Below are 20225 nucleotides of genomic sequence, written 5' to 3'. Positions count from 1 at the left end.
AGTGCCCCAAGTTCTAGCAATATCTGGAAGGGAAATACTTCCTCCCATCGTCCCAGGCCTCCTCTAGACACGGAGGGTGGGAGCCGTGGTCCCTGGCAGGAGAGAAGCGAGGTTATGCTCTCACTGGATCAGCCCCAGGCTGAAGTTGAGGCTGATGGTCAGGGCTCAGGAAAGGTGACAGAGGGACAGAGGGGTTGAGGGACAGGCTAGACCAGCGTTCAGGGAATTTGCAGAGGATGTGGGACCTGACAGGTGTGTGTGTGTGTGTGTGTGTGTGTGCGCGCGCGCGCAATTCTCCCAGAGAGTAGATGGTGGGCAAAGGTAAGGACGGGCAGAATCTGTTTAGAGCAGGAAGGGAGGCCCCTGGTTGGGGGGGGAGGGGCGGGGTTGGGGTTGGAGACTTGGGCCAAAGGTGGGGCCCCTCTCAGAAAAAGCACTCAGTAGGAGGGAGAAAACTAGTTTTGGGGTCAGCCCCCCTTCTCACCAGGAGGGAAGTTGCCCAGAGACAGGCGCAGAGCAGGGAGGCCAGGGAAGGAGTGATGCCCGGAGGGCCGGGTGAGGGGGTGGGAGGGTGTCTGCCGGCCTTGAGTGACAGTCCGCTAAGAATCTGGGAGCTGAAAGCCCGGAGCCATGGTAGGCTCTTGAGCAGGGGTGGTCCTGGGAGGGTGCTGCGCTGCGCCGCGCTGGGCGCCGGATGTCTGGAGCGGAGCAAGCTGGGAGCGTCGGAGAGCAGTGCTGGCCGCAGGATGATGGGGACCGGCTCCTCCCCCACTCGGGCCGTCTCACTGTCCGGGGCGGGCGGCCGGAGCGGGGCTGGGCCGGGAGCGCGCGCGAGCTCTCCGCGTCGGCCGCCGGAGGGGCGGGGCAGGGCACGTGTCCTCGGGCCACCCCTCGACCACGTGACCCGCCGAGGGCAGGGTCGCGGAGGGACTGGGGTCCGGGGCGCGAGCCCGGGCCGCAAAGACCCACAGGCAGCGGGCAAGACTGACAGGCGGCGGGGCAGCCCGGCTGGCCCGGGGCGGAGTCGGCTGCGGGCGGGGACGCGGCGGGGGCGGCGCGGGGAGATCGCTGGGTGATCGCGGCGGCGGCGCGGGGAACCGACGCCCGGGCGCCCCGAGGCGCCAGTATGTGGAGCGGGTAGGTCCGCGCGGGGTCGGGCCGCGGCTGCCTCCGGGGGTGGGACGGTGCGGGCCGGGGGGTCCCTGTAGTGTGTGCACCTCCACCGGGAGGTGCTCTGCGCCCCCCTCCCTGCCCGTGCTGTAGCACGAGGACTGGCGAGCCGGTTAGCGATTGGGGGTGGAAGGACATTCGGCATGGAGGGTTCAGGGGGTCTCTCTGGGGGCAGGAATTGTGAAGGGTGGGCTGCTGACCATCCCGGAGTGACAGCGCCAACTCCTAACTAGTCCGGAGCGCAAGTGAGATGGGGGCAAGGGGGTGTGCGGCGCGGAGTGCAAGCCAGAGTAAGCCTGGGATAAGCACCTAGAGGAGGGACCCCCAGGCTGAGTGAACCCTTGAAAAGCAGTGCATTTGCGAAAGGGGGGACTGGGTCTCTGCCACATTCACTTGCAAGTTGGTGAACTTCCATCTGGGGCTCCTGGAACCTGCTGAGCTCAAAGGTGGGTGGGACATCCCTGCAGCCTGGAGGGGTGCAGCGCAGACTCTGGGCCCTGGACTGGTGGCTCCAGTACCCATATCTGTTCCTTGATTCTCAGGGGTGGTCCCAGTCCCTGGGCAACCAGGTGTGGGACCCTTTCCCTGTATGTGCAAAAAAGCTGTGGCCTTCTCATGGAGTTGGGTAAACACTTCTTCCTCCCCATAGCCTGGAAAGACCAGGTCCTGGCGGAGATGTGGCCAGAGTGGGGGTGGGTTGTACTCCTGGAAAGAACGGGGCCAGATGGGTGGTCCCAGGACAGGGCTCCTCCCAGCCACAGCCGGGGAGTGAGGGAAGCCCCACTGGAGAGGCTGGCGGGCTGGAGAGTTCTGATGCAGGCTGCATCCACTTTACTCCATGGCACCTAGCGAAGTTCGAACTTCGAGCTGAGATGCTAGGGGAGGGCTGGGGAGTCATCCCCAGCAGGGGCTCCTGAGAGAATGGGCTCCTGGTAGGGGTGAGGTGTGGAGACACGTGAGACTCTTAAAGGGAGAGAGTTAAGCAGAGCCTGGATTCTTTTGGAATTGCGCCCTGGGGGAAGGAGACTGAGCTTAGGGAGAACGTGGTTGAGGTGGGTTGGTGACAGCTGGAGCGATCCCTAGGGCGATCCCACCTGGGGTAAACCATGTTTGAGGAGCTTCTGGAGGAAGCTCGTGACCCCTTGTGTTGGGTGCACCCAGGCAAAACACAGCCACCGAGTTGCTGTGTGATCTTGAGAGTATGGCCTCACTGCTCTGAGCCTCAAGGTGAAACGTGCGGGTTGTGTGGTGGAGGTAATCCAGGCCCAGAGAGTGTCCTTTCCTGGAGGCGTCCAGGCCGGAGCCAGACAGGCAAGTCTGGGAGGTGCCAGTAGATGGAGGCTCACTTTAAAGGCTGGAGCCAAGAGTCCCAGGACCCTTCTGGATGGACCAGGCTGCCAAGCTGACCCTCGCTTGATCCTAAGTGTGGCTTACTTGGATCCCGCAGGGTGTAGCTGGGTGCAGAGCACATAGTAGGTGCTTCATAAATGCCGATGGAAAGCATGAGGGGCAGAATGAGGAGCTGGGCATCTGGGGAGTGAGAGGCAGAGTTTTGGGGTTACCTTGAGCTCTGCCTTTTCATGGACCCCTTACTTGGATATTGGAGGCAGGGGCCAAGCTGCCAGCACCCGCTGGGGTCCTGGTGTCCTAGGAGCTCACCCAGACCCCAGCAGCAGCTGGGAGGGATGCTGCTCAGGTCACGCTTGCCCAGGTAACTGACTGAGCTGCTGTGACAACTCTGGGCGAGTGCATACTTGGGATCCTTCCTCCTAGCCTAGGAGAGGTGAGGAGTTGGTGACTCTGGCTAAGCCATTGATGTCTCTGGGGCTTGATTTCCTTACCTGGAAGACAGCAGAGGTATGTCTCTTGGGTGACTGCTCTGTTAATGGCCAGGTCATAGTGCCGGTTCACCTTCTTGGCCCTGGACCCAGGGCTGCTCCCCTGGGGTGGGTGGAAGTGGCAGGACTCTACAGGAGCTCAGGTGGACCCTCTTCCTTGGGACTCCTTTTGAGTGTGGGCCCTGAACTCAGAACCCAGAGGTGGCTCCCCCAAAACAGGACTGCTCCCCTCCCCCTCCCCCACAGTGTCCCCTGTCCATAGTCTTGGGTGCCAAGCCGGCTTCGTGGTGATGGGGTGAGGGTGGCGACTGGGGTACTTCTGCTGCTAACACAGTGCTGGGCACTTGAGACTTGGTCATCAGAGCCAAGAGTTTGGGTTCTGGGCTCGTTTTCTGACACTAAGGGGCCACTTGACATTGGTGTAGCCCCTCAGTCTCGGTTTCCCCATCTGACAGATGGGGCTAATCATACCTCCCTAGAAAGGGAGGGACAGGCTCTGATAGACTGCCCAGGAATGAGAAAGACCACCCCAACCTCCCAGGGATGGGGGACTGTGTCTTTGCTGCAGGCAGGATGCAGGGCTACAGATGGGCTGTGAGATCTTGAGAAAGTCACCTAACTGTTCTGGGCCTTGGCTATCCTAAGGAGCTTGGATCTGTGAGGTCCTGCCTTTAAGGAACAAGTCACAGGGAACTCCAGGCTCTGAAATGGCATCTGAAGTATGGCCTAGGGGCTCCAGGGTCAAGAGCAGGAGAAAGGGGTTGTGCAACCTTCACTGTCGCCTCCTCCTGGAAGCCCTCCATGATTTAACTACCTCCCGCCTCGCCCTCAACAGATGGAAATGTCTCTCCTGCTGTCCCTTAATCAGCACACCTGTCTGTGGCGCTCAGTAGAGTCCTGCTTGTGCTAGACTCTCCCCACACGGGATTTGTGCTCAACAGGGTGGGGGAAGGGAAGCAAAATGAATTCAACTGTGATGAGAAGGGGGCTTGGTGATGTGGCTGCCAGAATCTGTGCACATTGGATGCGTCCGGGCCGGTGGAGTGCCTGGCACACGATAGGTGCTCACTGCATATGTGTTGGATGTTTGAGGGCTTGGGGTGTCAGATCCTTCTAGGACTAAACAGGCAGATGTGAGGTGTGTGCCATGTGCCCTGCTGTACCTCAGTAGAGGAGGGAGCCCTCCACCCTTTCAGGCCTTGTGCCACCTCCGGTGGAGACACAGGGCTAGACTCCCTCCCTCGTCAGGGCTGGGCTGTGCTGAGCTGCGCTGGGCTGGGCTGGCAGGCCTGGGGCTATGGCAGGGAGAGGCTTGCCCTGGCCCACCTGCCTCAGGTGTTCTGACCTCCCTGCTTACCACCCTGAAGCTGTTCCTGACCTCCTCCTCCCTCCTGCTCCCTGTCCTACCAGGCACACACCTGCTTCCCCCTTCCTGGAGTGGTCCAGGCCCACCCTCTCCTATACCGGGGGTCCCGCTCGGCTCACTTCCCAGCATTCTTCTGTTGCCACGTATGACACTGTTCTCCCATTCTTCTGGAACCCTCCCCTCCAGTCCCTCTGATGGCTCCTGTTCAGGTCTCCAGGCTCGCTCTCTGGCCCTCAGCTCCCCTCTCACCCATCCCTCGTCCAGGCTCAGGGCTGCAGCTGCTCCCTCTGGGCTGGTGCCTCCCCTCAGCCACCACTTCCCAAATGCCTCAGCCACGCCCCTTCCCGTCCCTGAAAGACCCCCTCCCAGTTCCTCAGTCATGTCGTGGGCACTGCTGTTCTCATTCACCTTGTCCTCGGTTTTTCATTATATTAATTACTGCAACTTTTGTTCTGTTCCCCTCTCCAGCCCCTGGTCCTCCCCTGATTTCCTCCCCACCCCCGCCCAAGTCTTTTGTCTCTGTGTGTCCCCTCTGTGTGTCCCCTTCCAGCCCAGAGCCTGCCTGGCTAGAACAGCAGCCTTGGGTGGAACCGCACCACCACCACTCGAGCACTATCTCAAACTTCCTCAAACCCCCGTCTGCATCCTGCCTCACTTCTCTGAAACCACCATTCATCCCCTTTCCGCCAGTCCGGACTTTTTTGGGTGACAGTTCACATGATGCACTAGTGCCTGGACTCTGGGTTCAGTTTCCCCACTGCCACTTCCTTGCTGTGTGTTCCAGACAGGTCGCCATCCCTCTCTGAACCTCGGGTGCCTCGTCGTTCAAACTGGGCTGGGGAGAGCATCTCCCTGTAGCAGCACCGCAAGTTAACACATGCTGACGTCTGTGGAGATGTGGAGTGGTGGGCTGGCGTGGACGTGAACAGGAGCTTGAGAATCTGATCTGTTTGTGGGTCTGGAGCTGAAGACTTGGCCGCTCTGTAGGCTGAGCCTGGCTGGGCTTGCTGGTTGCTTGGGGACCCAACACACGAAACCTTTCCTGGGACCCCCTTGGCCTCTGGATGAGAGTCACTTGCCTGTCGGCCTCAGTGTCCTCAGGGCTTACTGGACTGCCCATAAGTGTATGAGCGTGATTCCGAACCGGGCCCCTGTGCCGCGGCTGTTCCTGAGCTGGGCCCTGGGTCGGAATTCCTGCAGACCAGACCAGCTGTAGTCGCCCTGGAACCGGGCTTGGTGGCCCCAGGCAGAGGGTGAGGGTCCCAGTCTGCCCTCCCAACCCTCTCCTTCCCCTGGTTTTCAGTGCTTCCCTCGCTGGCTTCCCCGCTGCTTGCTTTATGAACCCACTGTGCCTGTTAGCACAGGGGAGGGGTCTTTAACTCAAAGAGGTGACCTGGGCACTGGGGGGCAGAGAGGGGAAGGTTAGGGCAGAAGGACCCCATGGCTGGCTGGTTGGGCTGGGGCTGGGAAAGGGTATGCAGGACGCTACCTGGGCCCTACTGGCCCCGGGAGTGGGCTCTGTTCAGGCCCTCCTGGCCCAGTGGGGTTGCTGGGTGACTGGGGACCATAGAATCCAGGGGTGGTCCTCATTTCGCCATTTTTTCTGCTTGGGGACAAAAGCCCTGCTGGCCCTCCTAGGGGTGGCCTGGGGGCTGAGGATTGAGGTTACTGCTTTCCCCTGCCTTGTGTGTTTCCTGGGGAAGTCACCCAGTGGGGCCTTTCCTGTATGAACTGCCCTGGGCTCTAGGCCGCGGAGCAGGCTTTGGGATGGGGGATGTTGGCCGCCTCCACCTACCTCTGACCTTGACTCTTATTATCTCCCACCCCCCTACCCGAGCAGAACCCTTCTTAGCCGGCCCTGCTGCGTGTCCTGGACACTGAACTCTGTGTCTGCAGGGAATGGGGTCTGAGAAGGTTTGCGCACAGGGCCGTGGACTTGGGCTGGAAGGGGAGGGTGCAGAGCAGCCCGACTTCAGTGGTAACCCGTGCTTGCCCAAGGAGTGAGCTCCCCAGCCCCCAGGCACTCACACCTGGATTTTCGGGCCTCTGGTCTAGGAGACTGAAGTGTGTGGAAGATAGCGGATTCCGGCTTGGGTGGACCCGAGGGGCCTGGGGTCCCTCCTTCATCTGAACTTTGAGTCACAGGAGCTGGCCTCATAGCCCAGAAGTGTGAGGGGCAGGGTCTGCAGATTTCAGTACAGGGTGGACCCTCCTCCCCTCCTGCTTCTGCACCCCTGGCCCAGGCATTGGGCATTTGGTGACCACAGGGTGGTCCTGCTGTTCCCACGCCTTCTGCCATGAGGATTTGCTCGTGGGCTTTTCCACCAGGGAGAGGGGGAGGGTATCACACTCTGTCTCAGGCCTCCCTGGACCACTGTTTCCTCTGGCTGCAAAATAGGGCGCCATCCCCCCAGAAGTAGGCCAAAGTGAGCCTGTTAGGAAAATGATGGGGGCTGTCTGGACACACCCCCAGCCCGTGCCCTTGGGACCAGCTGGAGAGTCCTTCACTGTGGCCAGAGGCCCAGACCACACTGGTGGACGAGGCTCAGGCCTCATGGGAGGGGCTGGCGGCCTTGTTCCCCTAGGCAGGGGGTGTTGGCAATGTCGGGGTGGTCCTTGTTATGGGGCTAGGTGTCTGAGACCTGGGATCCTGCCCTGTGCCCTGTGCTGTCCCTGAGTCAACCCCTGCCCTTGGCCTGTAGTTCCTGCTCATTCTATTGTAGTGGGCAGTCCCGAGATGGGGTCCCCACCAAGCCTGAGTGACTATGGCCATTCTCTCAACTGAGGAAGTGGGGCTGGGGCCCAGGCCTCCAGGCTCCCACAGTGGGTACATCCCCAGGGCCTGGGGTTTCAGGTGCAGGACACAAGAGCCCGGGCAGGGATGGTGGAGGTGGAGGAGGTACCTGGCAAACGTGCCTGCGGATAGCCCACTATTTACCTGGTGCTGTAGCCAGTGACTTCCTCATTGGATTCGTAGTGTGTCCCTGCAGGTTTTACTGCCGTCCCACAGGCGGGGAAGCAGGTTGAAAGAATTTCAGCAACTTTCCCAGGGGCTCGCGTGGACCCCAGGTCAGAGCCTGGCATGGACCCGGCCGTGCCCAGCTGGCCTGTGCTCTCAGCCACAGCTCCCCCAGTCCTGGCCTCCCTCCTGGGAGGCAGTTTCTCTGCCTGAGCAGAGGCTGAGAAGCCAGTCTGGGCTGGAATTGGGTCAGATTTTCCTGTCACAGCCAGGGAGGAGCCTCCTGGATGCCCCTGGGCCCAGCGGCTCTTGATCCCGAGGCAGATGCACAATTCTATGGCCCACACCCCACCTGCCTGTCCGCTGTGGCTGGAGAGCTTTGGGCCTGGGCTGAAGACCTGGCCGCCTGTCCCACCAGTGCCACCGACTAGCTGTGTGGCCCTGGGCAAGTCCCATTACCTCTCTGAGCATCAGTCCCTCAACTGTCGAATGGGAATAATACCACGAATGCTGCTGAGAGTTTTAAATGAGATAACATGGGCAGAGCACCCCCATGAGTCCCCTGGGTGCAGACCCCAGCCTGGGGCTGCCACAGTACTGCCAGAGACCCTTAAGCTTCAGGGACCCCCCCTTACTGACTAGACCCCCCAAGCAAGGTATTAGGAAAGATCCCTGTCCGGCATAAACACTGTTGATGGAGTGGTGGGTGTGTGTTCCAACTTTATTCATCAAAGCCCCACGTCCTAGCAAGGCAGGACCCAGCCCCAGGAACCTTGAGGCCACACTCCGGGCCAGTTCCAGCAGACGGCAGGCTGGGCTGGGCAGCTGGACAGGGCCATGCGGAGGGTCGGGAGTGGGCTCATTGCTGGGGTCCCTGGGTGCCCTCTGTGTTACCTAAGGGCAAACTGAGGCTCCGGGGCTGCTTAGTGACTGTCCCAGGGTCCAGAAGACAGGGAGGTGGCACCGGACAGACCCTAGCCTTGTCTTACTTCCCCTCCACGATCCTGAATTTCATGACCCCTTGGCCCTGTCTTTCCTCCCTCCTGTGTGGGCCCCTCTTGGCCCCCTCCCCTCCACTTCCCCACTGCTATCAACAGCCCAGCCCCCAGCCTCGGCCCAGCCACTGCAGCTCAGAAGCTGCTGGCTCAGGAGCCGCCGGCTTTTGCTGAGTGAGCGAGTCCAGGGTGCTGTCTTGGCACAAACCACCACGGCCCAGCCCTCTCCTCCCCTCCCTCCTCAGGGTCTGCTGCGAAGGGGGGCACGTGGATGGGAGGTGGGCAGCGGCTGGCGGCCCCCACCCCGCACCACCTCTAGGGTCTTCAGCTTCAGAGGGAGGAGGGTCCTGAGACCCAGAGAGAGGGGGTGTTTGCCTGAGGTCACAAGGCAGACCAAGCAGAGAGCTGGGACTGCCCCCCTACACGGTCCAGAGGGCAGGAAGTGGGGCTGTCTTGCCCGGGCTGTTTGCAGAATCTTCCTGCCTCAGCCGGCCCTGCCTGCCCTGGCTAGGTCCTTCCTCTCTGGTCCACCCTAAATGGGGTCGAATTTGCATAAAATATGCATAAGCAATAGCAATGAAGGCAGTTCCCACTTAATCATCTCATGTGCCAAGGTTTTCTGCACATCTCTGATCCACTCAGTGACCCTTGAGGTAGGGCCACTGGGATTGTCCCCATTTTATACAGGAGGAAACTCAGGCTCTCGACACTGATGCATTTACAATACCTGCTGGGCAAACAAGCACCTGCTGTGTGCTGAGCACCTACTGTGGTCCTGGGCTGGAGGGGATGGTTGACAAAGATGAATGAGTCCTGTCCTTGCCCCCAGGAGACCCTGTGCTTGGTCATTCTGCCCTTGTGACAACCCCCGTGATGGCCTATTTTACAGTTGGGGAGACTGAGGCCCAGAGTGGCAGGTGCATTGCCCAAGGCTGGTCCCTGGCCTCAGCGCTCCAGGCCTCGGGACACCACCCTGTATCTGCTCTTTGCCTCACAGCCAGCCCCACCCGGACGAGGGCCACCCACCGCCCCTCGAAGCTGTCCCAGTCCCCTGGAAGAGTGTGGGCCCCTGCAAAAGCCACAGGGAGTCCCTGGGAAGCCTGGTGGAGACCCCTGCAGGGAAGGAGGCCCAAGGCGAGGAGGACCCTGCGGCCAGCCGGCTGGACGTGTTGCGTCTGCGCAGCTCTTCCATGGAGATCCGAGAGAAGGGCTCGGAGTTCCTGAAGGAGGAACTGCACAAAGCCCAGAAGGTGGGCTCTGAGGGTGGGGGCGGGGGCGGGGGGGTGGGGGGGGATGAGGGGCCGGCCTGAGGAGCCGTGGGCTCTCACCCAACGCCCAGAGATGTCACGTTCCTGTCAAGGCCACCTACGTGCCAGGCCTGTGCTGGGCAGGAGGGCAGCACAAACAAAGGAGAAACAGTTTTTCTTGTGACTTTTAAAGAACTTTTAGAAGTCGTGACATCGCTGAAAACCGGTCCCAGGCTCTAACAGACTGACAGTTGGGGTGCAACTTCATGCTCTGAGCTAAATGGAAAAAGCATTCTAAACTGTAGAACCACAGAGGAAGCAGGCTTGGGGCCCCGAGGCGCACGTAAGGTGACCCTGGGAACGGCGCCAGGCCCGGGACCGCGGGGGCGCTGACAGCTTCCCCCCCCTCGTGCCCACCCCCGCCCCCCCAGGAGCTGAGGCTGAAGGATGCGGAGTGTGAGCGGCTGTCCAGGGTGCGCACGCAGCTGGAGCAGGAGCTGGAGGAGCTCACGGCCAGCCTGTTCGAGGTGCAGGGCCGGGCGCGGGCTGCGGGATGGCTCAGCTGGGCCTCCGCCAGCGCCTCCCCCCTCACCTGGAGCCTGCCCTCTTCCCAGGAAGCCCACAAGATGGTCCGAGAAGCCAACATGAAGCAGGCAGCGTCAGAAAAGCAGCTGAAGGAGACGCGGGGCAAGGTGAGGCACCCGCCGGCCCAGACCTCCTGCCCGCCTCTGAGCCCTGCGAGCGCCGGCCTTCGCTACCCCCCGATCGGACCCTCGCATGGCCTGGGGGCCCGTCAGGGAGGGGCAGAGGCATCCGAGATGGCCCCGCTGAAATGTGCCCGCTGCAGTGGGAGCCCAGCTCCCTGGGACTCGAGCTGTGTTTCTGCTGAACCACGGAGACATTTCTGGGGCCTTTTCAGGGGCTGGGAGGATCCCGTGGCCATTGTAGTTTCTTTTCCTTCCTCCCATACCCCTTTTACAAAGCAGAAACCTCAGTCTGGCTGTGTGAGCCTGGGCAAGTAGATTTATCCCTTGGAGCCCATTTACCCATCTGCAAAATATGAGAGCTGGGCTGTTCCTGGCTCCTGGGGGCCCCTCAGTGGGAGACCCAGCCAGCTCCCAGATACGTGCACCTAACAGAGTCCTGGCTTCCAGTATGACCTCAGCCAGGCTGTGTCTCCTCTGAGCCTCAGTTTCCCTATCTATGAAATGGGTATCTCAGCCCCCAACTCAGAGGCTGTTCCGAGGATAACAGGTGGGGTTAGGTGCTCAGGGTGGTCTTTCCTGAGCTGGGGTGGCAGGCAGTGGCAACCGGGGCAGCCTCAGCCCTGGGTTAATATTGACAACCATCTCTCCCGGCCAGATCGACATGCTGCAAGCAGAGGTGACAGCCTTGAAGACACTGGTCATCACGTCCACACCAGCCTCTCCTAACCGCGAGCTCCACCCACAGCTGCTCAGCCCCACCAAGGCCGGACCCCGCAAGGGCCACTTGCGTCATAAGAGCACCAGCAGCGCCCTCTGCCCCGCCGTGTGCCCCGTGGTAGGACACGCCCTCACCCCGGACAAGGAGGGCAAAGAGGTGAGGGGCAGTGGGCAGGCAGAGGTCATAGGAAAGGGAGGCAGTGCCCACTGTCAGCCAGGCAGCGGTGCCCAGTGGGGACCCGCCTGAACCCCGCTGTGCGACCAGGAGCCTGTCCTGCCCTCTCTGGGCCTGTGTGTCCTCTGGCTGTGAGGGCTGAGTGAATTCCCTGTGATATGAGGTGTTTGGCCCTCAGTAGGGTACATGGGGCACCTGGTCCAGGCGGGACAATGGCTGTGACGTCCTCGGCCGTGGGTCTTTGGGCAAGTGAAGCCGCTTGTCAGCACCTCAGTCTCCTCGCGTAAATGGGGTTTCCTGGGGCCACAGGACGTGGATGTCAGGAGCTCAGCTCAGGGCTGCACCCAGCGGACGCCCCTGAAGGCTGTAGTGGGATTCAGCTTCCTGGAGTCTCTGATGCCAAGGTGGCCCCAGCTCTGCCCTGCCCCAGGCCTCCTGAGCATACAGGGAGGAGGCGTGGGCCAGGCCTCTCCATCCCCTTCTGAGCTCTAAGCTTCAGGCCGGACTCTAATAATCTCCTTCCTCTGTCTGTCTCTGTGCACCTGTCTGTCTGTCTGTCTGTCTTGCCGGCCCAGCCCGGGTTGCCCCCCCTCCTCTCCCTGCTCCTCTGCGTGGTCCCCAGCAAGGCGGTTCACCTCACCTACGAGCCGGCCTGGCAGCTCCCGCCTGGGGAGCTGCCCGTGGGCCCCACCTCTGCTACCTCTCTCTCCTTTTCCCGACAGGTAAAGGCTCCGGAGAGGGGCCGCCCCCTCTGCCCCTTCCCAGCCTCTCCCTCTGCATGTGCCCCAGGGCAGCCAGCAAGTTGTGTGTGTTCCTTTCCGTGTGTGCATGCCTGTGTGTGCTGTGCGTCCCAGCAGGTCCTTGTGTGTACCTGCGGGTACCTGCAAAGTCACTCTTCAGCTTTCCCTCCTCAAGGAGGCAGTGAGGGTCTTCAGAATGAGACCCTGGACCCAAGTCTAATTCTGTAGCGCCAAGAAACAGGCAACACACCTCCAACACACTTGGAAGTGAAACTTTTGAGTTCCGAATCTAAATTCTTCTGTGCAAGGGGAAGAGAAGAGTTCTTCTTTGGGACTCGGCTCCCCTGCATGGCTACAGGGGACAGGCCCGCTGGGGCCTGTCCTGCATCCTCCCTGGCTCCCCGCCTCCTGGGGCTCTGCCTGTCTCTGCCATGCTGGCCCCCCAGTGCCCTGACCCCCACACACACCCAGCTCGCCTTCCCCCACAGGTGGACACGACCCTATTTGCAGAGTTCCAGGCCTGGAGGGAATCACCCACCCTGGACAAGACCTCCCCCTTCCTGGAAAGGGTGTACCGGGAGGACGTGGGCCCCTGCCTGGACTTCACCATGCAGGAGGTGAGGCAGGCAGAGGGCGGCCTGCCGGGGGGCCCGGCCCCGCAGCCGGCGGCCAGCCCCTCACCACCTCCCACTCCGCCCTGCTCTACCGCAGCTCTCAGCCCTGGTACGGGCCGCCGTGGAGGACAACACGCTGACCATTGAGCCCGCGGCTTCGCAAACACTGCCCGCGGTGAAGGTGGCCGCTGTCGAGTGTGGCCGCACCAAGTAAGCTTAGCGCCCTGCCCCCTGGGAAAGGCCCGCATAGCCTTGGGCTGCACCAAGGGGGTGGCCAGGGAGGACTGAGCCTCAGGCCTGCCTGCTGGGTCCTTCAGTGGGACTTGGAGGTGGGCAGGGGCACCTGACCAGAGAGGGACAGTGGCCGCCTCCGCGCAGGGCAAGGAGGCATCTTCGGCAGACATGCTGCCTCTAGTCGTGGAGCCGGGTCTCCCCCTTCCTGGCTGGCCTGACCTGCATCCCTCTCCTACTCCCTCTCTCCCACAGTGGGTTCCGGGCCCCGATCGACACGTAAGTGATGTCATTTTTTGACTCCACCTCCTGACAATGACTCGATGGCCCTGGCATCTTGTCCTCCCTGCTTCTCAGCTGGCATTGGGCAGGGCCAGCAGCAGAGCAAAACTGCTAGCATGGAGCAAGGGCAGGGACTGGGGCCTGCGAGGGAGGCCCCTGGGTGGGAGCCTTGTCACGGAGGGGAACATTTGAGCCGGGTTTTGAAAGATGAATAGCAGTTTGCCGAGCAGGGAAGGACCTTTCAGGCAGAGGCAACAGAATGAGTGAAGGTATGAGAAGCTGGAATATTAATGGAAACACCACTGGGTTGGTGGGCGGAGCAGTGGGGTGGGTGGGCATGGGGTTGGGGCTGAGGCCACAGCGGGTGTTTGGGGCCAGAGTGTGAAGGGCCTCAAATGAGGTTTGGGCTTTAACCCACTGAGGCCAGCATTTCACAAATCATCGATTAACGTTCCCTGAAAAGAGGGTTCCCTGGTTCAATCAGAGAGTCACAGTGAACCTGGAGGCAGCAAAGGCTCTGATAAGTCCCACAACCAAGGAGCCTATTTAACCTTCCTTTACTCGGGATCTCCATAACTATTTCCTGGGCAGTAGGGAAGCATCAGGGAAAGGTAATGGGCTAGATGCGGGTTTTTGGAGTAGCCCCTGGCTGTAACATGGAGAAGAAGGGTGGAGATGAGGCAGAAGGCTGGTTGGAAGGAACTGAGGGCATCCGGGCAAAAGGTCCTACTGGTAGAACCTAGCCTGGGGACTTGGTGACCTAAGTGGAGGAGAGAGAAGACTCCTGCTTAGTTCTCCTGCTTAGGAGGAAGGGGTGACTGGGTCTGAGGGCCCCAGTAAAGTAGGGGGCAGCATTTTTAGGGGCGGCAGAGGGTGGAGCTTTGGTACACCTGGCCTGAGGTTGACCAAGCTCTCCTGCCCAACAGCGGTGAGGTGAGGGGTTGAGGGATGGGGTCCAGCTTGGTTTGAAGGTCTCCCCCAGGGACTTCTGAGACTGCCCCCCTCCTTGGCCTGGCTCCAGGCTCCTTGGGAAGCTGGGACCAGGGGAAAGGATGCCAGGCCCCACCCTGATGTCTGTTTGCCTCCCCCTCCCTCTGTGCCTTCCCTGGCTGCTGCATCCTCCCTGGATGAGCTGGGTGGGCGAGCCCCAGCCGTCCCCATGGTCCTGAGGTCTGCTTTTCCCTAGTACATGTGCCCTGAGTGGCCTGGCCTGCGCCTGTCGTCACCGAATCCGGCTTGGGGACTCCGAGAGCCACTACTACATCTCACCGTCCTCCCGGGCCAGAGTGAGTCATCCAAGGGGAGTGTTACCTGGCTCCTTAGAGGCTCCCTGGGCTGGGACTCTGAGCCCCAGGCTGCACAACCTACAATCTACAGAGCAGGGCACAGGCTCAGAGAGGTACGAGAATGACTTGGGCCACACAGCCAAGCCAGTGTATTTGTTTGCTATTGCTGTGTGACAAATTACCATAAGCTTAGTGGCATCGATTTATTATCTCACAGACTCCCTGGGTAGGAGTCTGGGCACAGCTTAGCTGGGTCCTCTGCTCAGGGCCTCATGGACTGCAGTCACGGTATCAGCGACTGCATCCTTTCTGGAGCTCAGGGTCCTCTTCTGAGCTCACATGTTGTTGGCAGAAGTCAGTTCCTTGTGGTTGAAGGACTGAGGTAGCCATTTTCTTGCTTGCCGAAAAGTAATCGTGGGAGTGACACCCATCAGCTCTGTCATTTAATATAACCTAATCAAGGGAGTGACACTAGAGTTCCAGGCTCCTGACTCCTGGCTCCAGCCCCAGGCTTTGGAGAAGGTTCTGAGGCTTGTCTGTCACACAAGGCCTGCCGAGTGACCCAGGTGAGGGTCACTGGATCAAGGGGCCTCACTGAGCTGGGATGAGGATGGGGTGGACCCCGTTCCTCTGTCCCTTCAAAGACAGTGAAGAAGATTGGAAAGAACAAAAGTTTGGAAAACTCTGAAGCTTGGTGCAAAGGTGACATGGTGTGGAAGGTCCTCTTAGAGGAACCATCTCCTCCCCTTGACCTACTAGAGGTGCCTGATGGGACTAAAGTGGGCAAATGGCCTCATCATCAAGCAGCAGACTGACCAGCACAGTCAGCTTGTCTGGTCCCGACAGCCTCTGCAGGGCAGCCCAGCATGTTGTTCTAGCGAATCCCCCAGCAGTGAGCTGAGCTCCCATTACAGAGAGGGAGTCTGAGCCTTAGAAAGGAAAGGGGTGCACCCCAGGCCACTCAGCCTAGACCCGAGGTCTCCCCATCCTGGATCCAGTCTCTTACTGCTGCAGTCTCCACCCCCTGCATCTGTGCCCAGAGCCTTGTTCGGTGGCCATGGGTCACCTCTGTTTTTTCTGATCCCAATGAGGGGATCTGGGCCAGACGCTCCCATGCCTAGAAAATTACATCTAGACCGTTGTTCTGCCAGGACTCTGTGTCTGCTGTCCTGGGCAGAGCTGGGAAGGCAGAGGGGAAGGGTGTGAAGTTCTAGGATGTGGTCCCCACCCTGATGAGACCAAGGAGTGTGGAATCCATAGGGAGAAGAAAGTTCTGTCCCCAGAGCACAGCCCTGGGGAGAGAGCCCCACTGCTCCCCACCATTCCCTACTCACGGGCCTCTGGTAGGGCCTACTGGCCACCGAGCAACGCCAGGGCCTGGGACTCAAGCTTCTCCTGCCCATCCCATCCGGCCCTGCGCAGCCCCTCCTCAGCCCTCCCAGGCAGCACCTTGACCATCCTGGGTTAGTCCCCTCACCTGGCCTCCCTGCCTTTGCCAGGGCCACCAACCCCCTGCGCCCAATTTTGTCCTCCTGGCAAGGGCTCCTGTGTGTTTGAGGGCCCAGCAGGAGCATTGCCCCTCCCTCAGCTTTCTCCACTCCCCAGCCTGTGGCCCCCACACACTTGATGTCCCTCCCCCAAAGTGCTGGATATTCAGCATGGGCAGTTGTGGGCACAGCTGCCAGCTGCCTTCCACCCTGTGTTAGGTTGGGTGCCCTAGAAGCAGAGCCTAAGATCGAGATGGTGTGCAATTCTCAGGAGGCAGAATGGGGGTGGGGGGAAGGACAGGCAAAGGTGAGGCTTCAGCTGGAGTCTGGCTTCAGCCTGATCCACAGGGGCTCTGGAGCCCAGAGTGGGTTCCACCCTGAGGCAAGGGCGTGGCCTTTTATACCCCAGATGCCTGTCAGTCATTGGCTGAAGTCTGTGAGGGTATGGGGTGCAGAGGGGTACCAGCAGGCATCAGCAGCCAACACTCTCAGCAGTGGGGAGATGGGGCCCCAGCCTGGGGAAGGGGCCTGGGAAGGGCGCTGACAGCACCCTCTCCACGGTATGAGAGTCTTCGTGACAGGGATCAGGTCTGATCCAGCTCAGGGTCCCCAGTGCCTGGCGCAGGGCCTGGCACGGAGCAGGCCTCAGGTCAGACTGGGGGCTTCAGGTGGGGATCCAGGGCGGCCGGGTGAGCAGCTTCGGATCCCCTCACCTTTCCTGGCATTACGAATAGCACCTGGTAAGGCCCGGCTGGCTGGGGCCTCCAGTAGCCAGAGCAAGCAGGCCCCTCAGGGGAGCGTGGCTTCTAGGCAGCCTGCCGGGTTTCATCTTGCAGCTCAGCCACTTAATAAGTGGAGGCTCCATGGCCTCCGCAGTCGTTGTGGGGTCGTTCTTGGAGCCTCAGCTCTCCCCACGTGTAGACTGGGAATGATAGGCACGTCTGCCGCACCAGATACGCGTACTTGATTACGCTTAGTTGTCGCTATCGTTTTTATTAGGAGTACTAGTATTGCTGCTGTTGACTGTAACTTTAGAGCCCAGAGTTATCTGAGTCTCACAGGACGTGGGGCTTCCCGCTCTGGTCTGCGATCTGCCCTGGCTTTTTTTGGGGGGGGGGGCAAGTATGAGGGCCGGGGGGGTCACACCCTGCCCCCTCTGCCCACAGATCACGGCCGTGTGCAACTTCTTCACCTACATCCGCTACATCCAGCAAGGCCTGGTGCGGCAGGACGGTGAGCGCCCCCTGGTGGCCGCTGGGGCTGGCGCCCGGGAGGGGAAGGGCGGGGCGGGGCGGCCGGGCCAACCCCAGGGCTTTGCTGCCCCCCGTCGGAGCGAGGACTCTGCGAGAGAGAAGGTCGTGGATTAGCAAAGCGATCCGGAAGCTCCTGTTGCTGAGCCCTGTGGAGAGAGGAAGAGCGGAAGGTGCCTCCTGGGCTCTGCCTCACCAGGAAAGCCAGCCTGACGCCCCCACATACCTGGATCCAGCTGCTTTCTCCCGTTCAGAAACCTCTCCAGCCCCCTGGGCCTGTAGGGACGGCATTCCCGTTACTGGCCTGGCCTACACGATGGGGCCTCCCCTGTGAATCTCCTCGCCTCTCCCGCCGTGCGGGCCTCCCAGTGGTGGCTGAACACGGCTCGCCCACCTTCGCCTGTAGACACTCCCGCCCTTGCCCAGCAAGTCCTCTGTCCACCCGTTGTCCCCCTGCCCCCATTCTGCCAGGCCGGGGATGGGCCCTGCTCAGGGTCGCTGGAGAGCTCCGGGAGCAGGGGTTGGAGAGCATTTGCAGCCTGTCCAAGTGTGTGGCAGTGTGTACATGCGTGTGCGTGTCAGGCTGTGGAGGTGACCGTCACCTCCATGCCTCCCGGGCTGCAAGCCCTCAGAGTGGAACCTCAAAGAGGTCCGGCTACTCACTGAGATCTGTGCTGAGGGACTGGGGAGTCCTAGGGTGCCCTCCAGCTGCGCTGCCCAAAGCCGGGGAGAGGCCAGGCCATCTGCCTGAGGTGACCCTGAGTGGGCACCGAGCTATCCACCCTCTCTCTCTGCCTGCAGCGGAGCCCATGTTCTGGGAGATCACAAGGCTGAGGAAGGAGATGTCGCTGGCCAAGCTTGGCTTCTTCCCCCAGGAGGCCTAGGGCATGGCCCAGGCCTGGAGGGGGCCTCTGAGCTGGAGCCAACACCTGCCCCAGGAGAGACAGACAGACAGACGGGGTCCTAGAGCCAGCCCTGAGCCAGAAGCTGAACAGAGGGACAAATGGCCAGGCCATGGAGGCAGCACTGAGCCGGCACCAAACGTCCATCCCAGGACAGGACCTCAGGAGGTGACCTCTCCTCCCTCGTAGTACTACAGCCACCAGGAGACTTTCAAGAAAGCACCAAAGACCAAGGAGCTGGGAGCCGTACAAAGGGGCTCAGCCCTTGGGAGGGCACCCCTGGGGCAGCCAGCAACCCCTCCCCAGTCCCAGGAGCTGCTGCCTGCAGGTGCCTCATTGGCGAGATCGCCAGGGTCTCTCCCCACCACCCCCTTTCCCAAGCCCTGGGCACCAGCACCCCCTTGTGGCCGTCCTTCGCCTCGTTCCCAGGTGGGCCTGCTGTGCCCACGCGGCAGCAGAGCTAGGAGGAGCGGACGGGGGCCTCGCTGGCTGTCTTCCACTCCATCCTGTATCTGCCTGAGAATGACCCCAAAACATTCTTAAGATGTATCAGGGGCCCTGCTCCCGCCCGCCCTCTCGACCTTCCTCCTTCCCGCCAGCTGAGCCCTATGCTGCAAGGAGCCTTTGCCCCCACCACTGCTGGGAGGATTGGGGCACTTTCCTCCCAAAGTAAAACACAGACAGGCCTCAGGATTCCCCGGGCCTGTTTTCAGCTGTGGATGGCCATTCAGACGACGGGGGCTGAGATCGCCCAGCCCCGTACACAGGACTGGGGTGGGGCAGGCAGGCCCCGGGCCCCTCCTCACCCCTTGCAGCCTACTCAGTACCGGGGTCCAACCTGGACACATCCCTCACCACGTCCGATTTCCTCCTCTGAATGGAATGTAACGCGATCTCTATTTAATAAAGGACGGCTTTGTTGGTAGAGGCCAGGCAGCCACGCGCCTTCACTCCTGCGCCCCGGGGCTTGGGCCAAGGCTTGGGCATCTGAAGGAATGAAACAAAATCCTTTCCTTGCCCGCCCTCGTGCTTGGGATTAAACCCAAATCCTGAAGGGATTGCTGGAGGGAGCACCAAACGAGTCCTCCCCAGTGTTGCGTGGGGCAGTAGGTTATTGGGGGATGAGCCCAGCTCCCTCTCCCGAGAAGTGGTCTGCTGTCAGGAGAACGGGGGCTCTGTCGCTGCCTCACAGGGCATCTTGGGCAGATCCCCTTCCCGTCTCCCTGCCAAGTGTCACGGAAGCCTGGAGCTCGGAGTCAGAGCACTCAGGGCTGCCTGGTGCGTGCAGGGCAAAGGCAGGATTGATTGTTGATGTCTGCCAGCATCACAGCAAGGCCTGTGGTAGCTCTGGTTTTCCCCGCCCTGGTCAAGGGACAGTAGTCAGAGGTGGAAGAAGGTAGAGTGGCCCGGTCCTCTGAGGACCCAGGGTAGGCCTTGGGAGGTGCCTTGTGGGGCCTGATCCCCTCCCCACAAGTAGGGATGTGGGCCCAGGCCAGTTGGTGTCCTTCCTTGTGGGGGTGGGGCGTAGCAGCTTCTGGGTCAGTATTTACTGGGGCTGGTGATCCCTCGAGGGGACTTCTCTGTTGGCCTGAGACCTTGGGGCCACTCAGCTGGTAGGTCGAGGCCCCCCCCACCACCCTATCACTCTCTCCAGCCAGTAGCCTTTTCCCTCTTGCTCCCTCTCTTCCCAGCCCTCCCCCCTACTCCACTTGTGATTTGAATCCCTTCTGTCTCCCCAGCCCCCTCGGATGTTCACTGGTCAGGTCTCCTGTCACAGACGTTCATTCATTCACTCAACAAACGCTGGGCAACTCATATGCCAGACACTGTTCCTGGTGCTGGGGGTACCTCGTTTGAGCTGAGACTCTCAGGGGGAGACTGGCAATAAAAACAATGCACGGGTGACATCCACAGTGTCATATGGAGGAAGTAAAGCAAGGAAGGCGATGGAGGATGTCAGGGAAGGGTGTATCCTGCCACATTATATGGGGTCACCTATGTCCTCTCCTGCATACCAGTCTCTTTCTGTCCTGGGTCAATCCTGGGTCAGCCAGGGGACAAAGGAGGATGAAAGTCTGGGCCCTGGAGCTGCCCGTTCCTGCCCTGAGCTTCTGTGCTCCTGGTCCAGCCACACCCAGCGCCAAGGAGACACCAGGCAACATTTCAGGCAACCTGGCAGAGAATCCCCACGCCAGATGTGCTCTGCCTGCCCCTGCAATAGCATTCCCTGTTGTCATGCCCAGGTGAGGCAAGGTGAGC

General features: G+C 60.8%; 1 protein-coding gene across 3 annotated transcripts; it reads left to right on the top strand.

The window, feature by feature from the left end:
* The first annotated feature begins 875 nt into the window (after positions 1-875).
* Positions 876-18891, top strand: RAB3IL1 (RAB3A interacting protein like 1). 3 transcript variants are annotated; one of them, XM_068556270.1, is made up of 11 exons: positions 876-1137; positions 9326-9578; positions 10007-10102; positions 10190-10267; positions 10938-11156; positions 12403-12531; positions 12626-12738; positions 13015-13038; positions 14228-14327; positions 16981-17047; positions 17866-18891. In XM_068556270.1, exons 1-11 carry the CDS (start codon positions 1127-1129, stop codon positions 17946-17948), a joined length of 1173 nt encoding a protein of 390 aa, XP_068412371.1. In that variant the 5' UTR covers positions 876-1126; the 3' UTR covers positions 17949-18891. The 3 variants fall into 3 exon arrangements, with proteins under 3 accessions (XP_068412371.1, XP_068412370.1, XP_068412372.1); XM_068556269.1 differs by having other exon boundaries at positions 14228-14440; XM_068556271.1 differs by lacking the exon at positions 13015-13038.
* The last annotated feature ends 1334 nt before the right edge of the window (positions 18892-20225 follow it).

The sequence above is a fragment of the Eschrichtius robustus genome, chromosome 11 (assembly GCF_028021215.1).
Source record: "Eschrichtius robustus isolate mEscRob2 chromosome 11, mEscRob2.pri, whole genome shotgun sequence".
NCBI lineage: Eukaryota > Metazoa > Chordata > Mammalia > Artiodactyla > Eschrichtiidae > Eschrichtius > Eschrichtius robustus.
Note: the sequence above shows the minus strand (reverse complement) of the source record. Positions and strands in the feature narration are given on the sequence as shown.